General features: G+C 40.4%; 1 protein-coding gene across 2 annotated transcripts in view; it reads left to right on the top strand.

Annotated features, from left to right (window-relative positions):
* The first annotated feature begins 307 nt into the window (after window positions 1-307).
* Window positions 308-10,297, top strand: part of GXYLT1 (glucoside xylosyltransferase 1) — a 45,232-nt gene continuing 35,242 nt past the window's right edge. Inside the window, exons 1-2 of one of the 2 annotated variants that reach the window (XM_028123160.2) lie at window positions 308-577; window positions 8,705-8,797. In XM_028123160.2, the coding sequence (XP_027978961.1) occupies window positions 357-577; window positions 8,705-8,797 (314 nt within the window). In that variant the 5' untranslated portion in view covers window positions 308-356. The remainder of the gene's footprint in view (window positions 578-8,704; window positions 8,798-10,297) is intronic. The other variant, XM_028123161.2, reaches the window with a different exon arrangement.

Genomic DNA, 10,297 nt, shown 5'->3' with positions numbered 1-10,297 from the left:
ACCCCCCGGCGCGCCAAGTTCTCTCGCGGTCACTGCGCCTGCGCGTCCGGCAGCTGCCCGCATTCCGGGGAGGGGCCCGGCGGCGGAGGCGGTGTCAGGGCCCCGGGCAGGGTAGTCGGCTAGCAGGCGAAGGCGGTTGGGCGGGGTGAGGCGAGGCGAGGAGGGAGAGAGGGAGGAGAGGAGGTCGGGAGGGAGAAGAGGAAGGAGGGGCGGGCTCGAGGCCGCGGCGGAGGAGGAACTTGTTGCGGCCGCGGCTGCGCTGTGCGGCTCTCTACGCTCCAGTTCGCCGGGCGGGCGCGGTGCGGCGGCTGTGGCGGTGGCGGTGGCGGCGGCGGCTGAGGCGCGGGGCCGGGGCGATGCGGCGTTACCTGCGCATCGTGGTGCTGTGCCTGGCCTGCGGCTTCTGCTCGCTCCTTTACGCCTTCAGCCAGCTCGCCGTGTCCTTGGAGGAAGGAGCGGGCGGCCGTGGCGGGAAGCCGCAGGCCGCGGCGGCTTCCTGGCTCACGGGCGGCGGACGCGGCGGCTCAAGAGGGGTGGGCAGCGTGGGCCCCGCAGCGCATCCCGGCCCGTCAGACAGGTACGGGCCGTTCCCTGTCAGGGCACCGGGGCCGGGGCGAGGGGCGCGGCGGTCGCGGGGGCGCGGGGCTCGGCCTGGGCTTGGCTGCTCGCCGGTCCGCCCCGCGCCTCCCGCCGCCGGGCCCGCGCCTCCCGCTTCTTTGCCGCGGTCTCTGACCCCTTCTCTCGTTTCCCTCCTTCCCCTTCCATCCGCGCGTGAGCCTAAGTCGGAGAGCACCCCATGGTCTTTGTGTTTGTCTTCTGACGCATTCCTTATGCGCTCTTTAAAGCGTGTAGAAATTAATTTTCAACTTTTAATCGACATTTTTTTTTTTTTTTTCCCCTGACAGAATTCATTGAAAGTAAAAGGTGCCCCACAAAAGCTTTCTTGCTGTCTGGCTAGTGGGAATTCCCTCTTGTTTCCATGGAGTTCAAGTTGAGATATTTAAACATCAGGCTGGCGCCCCAGTTCAATTTTTTCCCCCTCTCCTGAATGGGGCATCTAATTTTTGTGTGTTAACGCTTAAATTTTCATTATTAATCTGTTAAATCTGGACAGAGCTTTTATGCGTATTTTGAATTTTTCTTTAGGAAACATCGGTTTGTTCTGAAAGTTACAGCAAGTTAAGAAAAATGAGCGATACTTAACATGCTAACGTGTTTTGTGGGATGGGATATCTTTCTTTTAAGAATCGGTGTTTAAAAAGTAACATAATGACTTAACGTGGATTTACACAGATCACTGCCAGGGTTGGAATCTACGTGAGATTTTAAAAAGAATGCGGCGCATTATGAATGCTTAACAGAATCAGAGCCTTTCCACTTCCTTGAAAAATAAGCTCCTATATTTGTGGGCACCTCCCTGGGAATGACTCGGAGTGCTCCCTTAGTAAGAGGCGAAGTCGGTTTTCGTATCAGCAAGTACGGGGTTGGTAAGAGAGGAGGGGCAGCTCAGCTGCAGGCTCTTGAACATTCTGAGAGTTGATGGTCGTTTTCAAAATGAAAGGGGGAGGACGTGTGGGCCTAGGAGCAGCATGGGAAAGCTGGACTGTCATGTTTTTACCCCCGGATTTGATTACAGTCAGGCGAATCCCTGACCGTAAATAAAAGCAGAACCACTTCCAGTCAGGTTTGTCAACTCTTCCCTGCCCTGGGAGAGGCGGTGACTGAAGACCTGAATGAGCTCTTGAATTATGAGGCTCAGGAAAAGCTGTGATTGTGAAGCATTTAAAATTATGGAAAAGAAAATTATTTTTGTAGTGGGTAGAATCGGAAGGAAGCAACATTTTAAAACATTGGATGAAATTGGACTATGATATAGTATTAGATTTCAGTTTGGTAGCGTGACATTCATCTTTAGTGCTTTGTCTCAGATACTTACACTTTATTTTGTGACAGATTTTTGTAAATTGTATTTGCTTGGCTAGCTGATTTGAACAGAATTACTTTATTTAGAATAAGCACCTCAGTATCTTTTTTTTTTTTTTTAAGTAATCTCTGTGTCCAACGTGGGGCTGGAACTCACAACCCCAAAATCAAGAGTCGTGTGTCTACTGACTGAGCCAGCCAGGTGCCCCAGCACTTCATCTTAATAAATGTTTTATAGAGCTATTACTGAAATTTTAAGTTTGATGTGTCCAGGTCAACTAAAAAGCTGTATATTTACAGGTCCTCTGAGCAGCATAACTTCTCATTTTAAATGAGGTATAACTCTAACTTTAAAATTGTTTTAGTCTTGGTAAAAATGTGAAGTACATTTCACTGCATGTGCTTGTATAACTTTGGGCAGAGGAACAACATGAAAAAGTTAGATTGTTACATTTTTACTCTACAGTTTGACAAGGTCAGGAGAATTCTTAAGACATCAGGAGTCTTAATTTTAGATATTACTTATAACATTTTTAAAGATTTCTCATAGAGTTTGGTCAACTTTTTTGGCTACCACAGGATATGGAGTAGATACCTGTCTTTAACCCCTCTTCGTATGTATAAATCATTTGACCAGGGTCCGGAAGGCATCAGTAATTGGACCCGGATTGTATCTTTTGATTCTTTAGGGCTCTTTCTGTGAGACTTCTTTGATGAGAATCTGGGCTACATAGTGTTTCATCAGTGGAAAAAGGTGTATAAGGCAAGCAACATCTTCCTTTTCTTGGTAGGACTAGATTTATCATTGCATTCTTTTTTGAAGCAGTCTTACCTGAAAAACTTTAACTATTATTTTTCGCATTCATTTAAAATACGGAATCTAGGTTATACCTTTTACTGTCAAATCTTATAGACAGTGTTTGTTGCATGGAATTCCATGACAATAAATTACTTGGAAAGATCCTTCCGAGTTCTCAGAGTAAAATTTCTAAAATGATAGGAACAATTTTTCAGTGAAATCTATTAATTAGTGTATCTTGTTTGAATCCATTATATTTTGGTATTTAGAAAATGCGCGGGTCTTAGAGTCAGACAAACCTGTTCTCTTCCTGTCTCTGCTGTGAAACCTTGACCACCTCTCTACTTCCGTTTTCTCACCTGTAAAATGTGGGCAACACTTAACCTTAGTTAATTGGTAAATAGAATCCTTAGTTGTCAGTGATTAAAATCCAATACAACTGACTTAAGCAAAACGTACTTACAGGCTTACATGGGTCGCTGGCAGGAGCAAAATTGAAAGGAAAATTCCCCGGGCGGCCCCAGCGACCCGAAGGACGAGGACTCCCTTACTCTCTTCCACCGTAGACCGGCTTTGTTCTTGGGATCTTTGCAGTGTTTCTTCTCTTATCTCAAATAAAAATTTCTAGGAAAAGGCTCTCATTGGACTTGTTTGCATCACATGTCCATCAGTGTTGTCAAGAATGGTGACCTCTGATTCTCTGGCTCTGTGTTACTTGCACATCCTTGTGGTGGACAGGATAGCATGATTGGTGTTGGGGATGAGTGGTGTCTTGAAGAGGAGAATGCTGGCTAGGCAGTGGCTCTTCCACATAGAGAAACCCTCTTAAGCTGCTCGACCTGGACAGACTGTTACTAAGTTATTCAATATAATATAAATACAGGACTTCTGTAGAAGGAGTTAGACTGTTTTGTGACTTTAGCTACTCAGAATGAATTCTCACATTTCACTAATGATTCTTGATGATTATCAAGATTTCGTCCTGTTGTAGCTGTATGGTGGTGTGAAGTGGGGAATCAGGAAACTACTGAGCTTTTGAGTGATAACCATTTCTGGACCCATCATGCTGTTTGTTGTGTCAAGTCATCTCACTGGTGAGGCCGTTGGGTTCTCATTTCTCCTGGATCTTGTGAACACTAGTAGGATGTACTGAGCATCTGTTAGGGCTTTGGAGACCCAGACTTCAGCTTTAACATATGTTTGGCTGTGTGAACTTTGAATACATTTACTCAAAAGTTAGATTAGAGGTAAGAGTATGACATTGGGTTGTGTGTGAGAATTGAAATGAAGTAGCTTGAATGATGACTGAATATGGTGTCTAGCACAGTAAAACTGTGGCTAATATGGTGATGGTTTCAATCATTTAAATTAAAAAATTTTTTAAGATTTACTTATTTAGGGTACCTGGGTGGCTTAGTCAGTTAAGCATCTACCTTCAGTTCAGGTAATGATCCCAGGGTCCTGGGATCGAGCCCTGCCTTGGGCTCCTCACTCAGCAGGCAATCTGGGGAGTCTGCTCGAGGATTCTCTCTCTCCCTCTGCCCCTCCCCCTGCTAGTGCTTCTCTCTCAAAAAATCTTAAGAAAATGATTTATTTATTTATTTGGGGGAGAGAGTGAGCATACAGCTGGGGGAAAGGGCAGAGAGAATATCCAAGCAGACTACCCTCTTGTGCACATCCGGGGACGCAGGGCTCGATCTCATTGAGATCAGGACCCAAGCTGAATCCCAGAGTCTGGTGCTTAACCGACTGAGCCACCCAGGGGCCCCTCAGTCATTTAAATTTTAATTAAAAAAAAAATTTTTTTTTTTTTTTTTCAGTTTCTGCCCTCTGGAAAAAATCCTGTCCTTAGTCCCCAGTCCAGACCTGCTTAAACCAGGTGCCTATTAGTGGGGTCTGGGAATCTATATTTTAGATACGTGCTCCAGGTTATTGTTACACAACCAAAGATTGAGAACCACTAATGTAGCTGAGAAAGGTTTGACCACTATTTTCACACTACTGTTTTTAGTAGAGAAATTTTTTCCCTCTTTCCTGAAGTCGTTTTTGAAGAGAGAAGTTCAGGCAGTGAATAGTGAAACAGATTACTTACTAAAGCCACCTTCATTTCTGCTTTGTTCATGCAAAGACATCTTATGTAAAACGAATACCCTACACTTGTATTTTAGTTCATTGAGGATCATACTTCACATGGTTGTAAAGTGCTTAGCACAAATCTGACTAAGTAATTACTTAATTAAAATTATTTTGTTCTATGTTGTTGGAGGGAAACTGATTAGGCTAGTAAAAAAGGAATGTGTACTTTTGATTTAGAAATCCTCTTTTAACACATTAAAGTTATTATCTGTGCCATACCTGTTGAAAATACTTGTCCCCACATATTAACTTACCTGTGTGTATACCATATGAAGTTTAAACTTTTTTATGTATTCAGTTTTTTCCTTTACCATTTTTATCTTTGTCATGCAGAGGAAAACTTTCTACTGGAGGGTCCCCCCCACTTTTTTTTAACATTTAAATCTTTAATACGGTTTCTTTTTTTTCTTTTTCCTGGAGGAGGGAGTTGGGTACGATGTGATGCTTAGTTTTGAAATAGATAAGTAATTGTTGCCTTTTGTATATAAGCAGTCGTTTTTGCCCTAAGTAGTAATGAAATTAGAGATTTAAGAAAAAGAAATGAAGAGCTGACAGAGCTAGAAATTAAGTTGTCTGGAGACAATTTTTAGTTGAAAATGAGTGACCCAGGTACTGATCTTCAAGTAAGGCTGATTTGTCAGTATCATGGGAATGGTCTCCTTTAATGTGGTTGAGAGTGTCTCTGTTTTTCTTGCCATAGTCACAGTGTAGGTATCTGTGCCTTGAGGTTGCACGGTGGCTCGCAGCACTTCATTCAGACTTCCACATTCTTTTGCGGGATATGCCTAGACCTATCCCTGACTGTAAGTTGTGCATGGTTTTCACTAAAGCCTCACGACTGTGGTAGATGTTTTGAGATGAAAAGTACATTTTCCAGGTTAATTTAAAAGTACAAAAGACCTTCTGTTACCAGATTTAAGTAAACTTCAAGTTTGGGAACTGTTATTGTGGAGAGTTTATATAGTTAAATGCTCTGCTTAATCCCGAGCATGAAGTATCTCAGTTCTTCAAGTACTGAAATTTTGGGGAATTTTGTTTCTGATAATTTTTAAAATTTTTAAAATAAATATAAATTCACAGGAAGTTTCAGAGACACCCTTCTATCATTCACTTGTTTCCTCCAATAGTAGGATTTTATATGAGCATAGTACAATATTGGAATATATATCAATACAACTGGAATATATATCAATATAGTGCAATATTAAAACCCCAGAAATTGACATTGTACAGCACATAGACTATTCAGATAGCCCAGTTTTACATGCTTTTCGTATGTGTCATGTAGTTTTATCACATGTGTAAATTCGTGCAACCACCTCCACAAACACAGCTGTGTTATCACCATAAGATCCCTTGTGCTACCCCTTGACCACTTTGTAGACAAGCCACCTAGAACTAGAAACATTATGCCATATGAAATTTGAGGATGAGTCATAGTAAAGTTTTATTTCAATTTATTCCACAGTGAAGAAGATTTGCATTTATGGACTTCATTGATTTTTGGATGTCACTGTTTACTGAAGACATACCCACTAAGCTCAACTTACAGTTTTGCCTCATTAAAATTATTTGATAGAATTACCTCTTTGAATGTAGTATATTTCTAATATTTCATTTCCAATAGTTTTTTTTCTTTTTTTTTTTTTTTTAAGATTTTACTTATTTGAGAGAGAGACGGAGCACAAGCCAGGGTCGGGTGGGAGTTGGGAGTGGAGTGGTGGGGAAGGGCAGAGGGAGAGGGAGAAGCAGACTCCTGGCTGCGCGGGGAGCCTGATACGGGGAGCCCGATACGGGGCTCCATCCCAGGGCTTGGATATCATGGCCTGAGCTAAAGGCAGTCGCTTAACCGACTGAGCCACCCGGTTGCCCCTCCAACAGTTTTAAGGAATAAAAGCAAAAGCAACTAATAACCGGAACTTGGATAACTACCTTTATTTTCTCAATATTTTTTAACTTTTTTTTTTTCTGGCCTGAAAGTACAGTTGCTGTCTGTCTCCAGATTAGTTTTTTTTTTCTAATCTTTGCTTGTAATAACAGTTAACTGGTACGTAATGAGTTTCTACTCTCAGTCTTTAAAACCATTTTTTCATAAGTGAGAGAATGTAAGTTTGGGAAATAAGAAACATTAAATTATGCCACCTCTTGCCAGCAGCACATCAGTGTTTTATGATTTTTTTTAAAATAATGGTATGTGTACTCACTAGTGCATATCTTTTACATTTCCATTAAAGAAGGACGGAAAAAAAAACATCCCTTCTAAAAAAAAACTGTTTTGACACTGAGTTATGGTTATGAAAACCTAAAACTTGACTTTTTCCCTGCAATTTCATTTGCATTAATTACTTAGTTTTTAGCAATTTCACTTGTAGATATATATGCAAGAGAATTGAAAACATATTTGGAGAGAAATTGTAAATGTTCATAGCGGCATTATAATAGCCAAAAGGTGGAAAACAACCGAAATGTCTATCAACTGATGAATAACTAAACAAAATGTGGTATATCCATGCATTTTTTGGTCGTTAAAAGGAATGAAGGGTACTTAGGTGTACTACAGTAGATGAACCTTGATATTCAAGGGTTAGACTGAAGGAAGTCAGACTTGAGAGACCACATATTGTATGATTTCATTTATGTGAAGTATTTGTAACAGGCAAATCTGTAGAGACAGAAGATAGATTTGTGGGTGCATGGGTGGCTCAGTTGGTTAAGCATCTGCCTTCAGCTCTTGTATCATGATCTCAGGTCCTGGGACCCATTTTAAAATGTGCCATCTGTGCCCCACCCTGTTCACAGAGATTCTGATTTAATAGTTCTCCTACGGGGCTCTCTGGGTGATTTCGCTGTGCAGCCTGGGTTTGAGATCCTCTGCCCTGGACTGTTGGCATGTGTGAGAGATATGATCAGAAATCTTTGCAAATATGAAATTTCATAGACCTTTTGCTCTAAGACAGTAACATATAATTGAATTTATAGCAAGAGAAAACAAAGTTACATGGTGAGGGGACATGAGGTGACCTAGTTTAGTGACACCCTGATTTCATACTTGCTTTAGTATCCAGGCCTCACTGCAGTGAATTTCAAACTAAACTATTGTTTTGAAAAGTAGTAACAATGAAAAGCATACTTTTTGTAAGGTGAGGTGTTATGGCTGTTGTTAACTGAGCTCCCACCTGCAATCTAAGAGGAAAGACTACACTTAATCCCTCCATTTTAGCTTGTGTAATACAGCGAAACGAAGATAATGTACATAATGAAACTGAGCCGTGGGTATCGGCGTGCTTGCTTGCTTGCTTTTTTTTTTCCAGTTTAAAACACCATACAACTAGCTTGGATTGAAGATTAATTTAAAAGCCTTCAAAGATCCTTTCTTCCTTTTCTGTCAGCATTTGTGGCATTTTAAATTTGCTCCAGAATAAGCAACTATTTTATTTGGCTGAAATGGATTTTATTCTAGGGGGATCTATGTAGTACACAAAGGAAAATTTTAGAAGTATTTCCATATTTTCTGTGTCATCTGAGGAGGGAATTTTAATATGTTTGGAGAGTTCCTGACTAGGAAATGGTTTTTCAGTCTGTACTATATTCTGCCTAACGGTTTTAAAGTCCTATTTAAAATAATGGTACCTCAAAAAATAAATAAAATAAAATAATGGTACCTTGAATAAGGGAGAAATTTCCAAAACTCAAGTTACCTTAGCTATATTGAATTCGCAAAATTGGATTTGCAGTTTTGTTGCTGTAAAATAGAACAGTAAGCTATTATGTTATTAAGTAAATTCCTTGTTAGTTTTAAACCTAAATACTCACATAGGACTCTTTATTTCTGTCTTACTCTGTTAGGTGTAAAGATTTCTCTCTGTGTTACTGGAATCCCTATTGGATGCTGCCCTCTGATGTTTGTGGAATGAACTGCTTTTGGGAAGCGGCTTTTAGGTAGGCACCTAAATTTAATTGGTAGATCAGTGTAGGTAAGATTAGATAGTACGTAGTAAAGTTTTGACTGTAATAGGACACAAAAATGTTTCTTTTCCTGTAATTTAATATTTTCTTACAAGCAAAGAACTCATTTTCTGATTGGGTTTCCTATTTATCCTACTTTGTAGTTGTAATAACCAATTTTTAGTATATACTGTGTATAAAATGCTCTAACTTGTTTTTAGGTGTTATTAAGGTTAACTATTGTTCTTAGGAGCATTTATGATATAATTTTAGGTAACTGGGTGATAAAGTATTAAACAGGTGATAAAGATAGACTTCCCTTGACATTTACAAACATATATATGGCATTTATCTACTTTAAAGCTGCTGAAAAAACATTTTGTAGGTGGATGGGGATAATTGAGGAAGGATATGTTGGTTATTATCAGAGAAATTGAATGTTGAGGAATGAGAGGATAAAAATAAGTGTTTAATGAAGGAGCAAGTATTGATATGACATTGTTTATTGAGCTTGTATGTTGCTCAGTAGTTTGGCTTTGTGCATGGCTCTGGGTAATGAAGGCCTTGGATTCTGCTCTCGCCTTCAGTGAAAGCAGTGTTGATAGGAATGGGCTATCAGACTGTCTCTGTGGCATAGTGGCAGGGGATACTGAGGCAGTAGCCTGAAATGCCTTCCTAAGAGTAAAATTGAGAGACACCTATTTTTACTGTTTTTATGATTAATTTAAATTTTAATTCTACTCATTCTATTTGCTAGGCACAGTGCCAGGTGCTTAGAACCAGACTCTGAGTCTAGTTAATGTGGCTCCATCCTTTTGGGGCTTGCATTCTGTAGGAACTTCACACTAGTAAACCTGAGATAAAGATAGAGGGTGACAAGTTAAAGCTGCGATGATGGGAGAAACAAGTGAGTCATCAGGTGGGATCATCCTAAGGCATCGGGGAAGGCTTCCTGGACTGCCTGAGGAACATGGAAATTAGGCTCAAGGACAGGAGGTAAAGTATTTTAGGTGGGAAGAATTACATTTTTTATATATATTAACAGTATATATTTTTATGTTCTTGTATTCCTGATACATTATACATTCCATGAACAACCAGGAAGGAATCATTGAAATCCATTATTTTAATTATATTTCATTGCTATGGAAAAGATTGGGTGATTGAAATTCCGATACGAGTCAATTAGATTATTCAAACTTCTAAAAACTAAGATAATATTATCCTTCAGCTTGTTCATAAATTTGGAGAATTGGAGCTCTGTATTTTTCATTCTTACAAAAGTTTGCTAATGAATAGAGTATTGACAGCTACCACTTTGCTATCTCCAGCCTTGTGACGTAAATCTACTCACTCTGAAGGCTGGGTAAGCTTGAAAACTGTATACCCTGATTTATACAACCCAGGTCCTTTTGTAAGTTACAACATGAGTAATAATCTTCCCTCCCCCTCTGCTGAGTGCAAGAGTACCCCAGGGAAGGGAAGTTGATCTAG

This window comes from Eumetopias jubatus, unplaced genomic scaffold (assembly GCF_037043125.1).
Source record: "Eumetopias jubatus isolate StellerSeaLion01/CBP00866 unplaced genomic scaffold, mEumJub1_p1.0 scaffold_8, whole genome shotgun sequence".
NCBI lineage: Eukaryota > Metazoa > Chordata > Mammalia > Carnivora > Otariidae > Eumetopias > Eumetopias jubatus.
The sequence above is the reverse complement of the archived record's forward strand: the minus strand, read 5'-3'. Positions and strand labels throughout refer to the sequence as shown.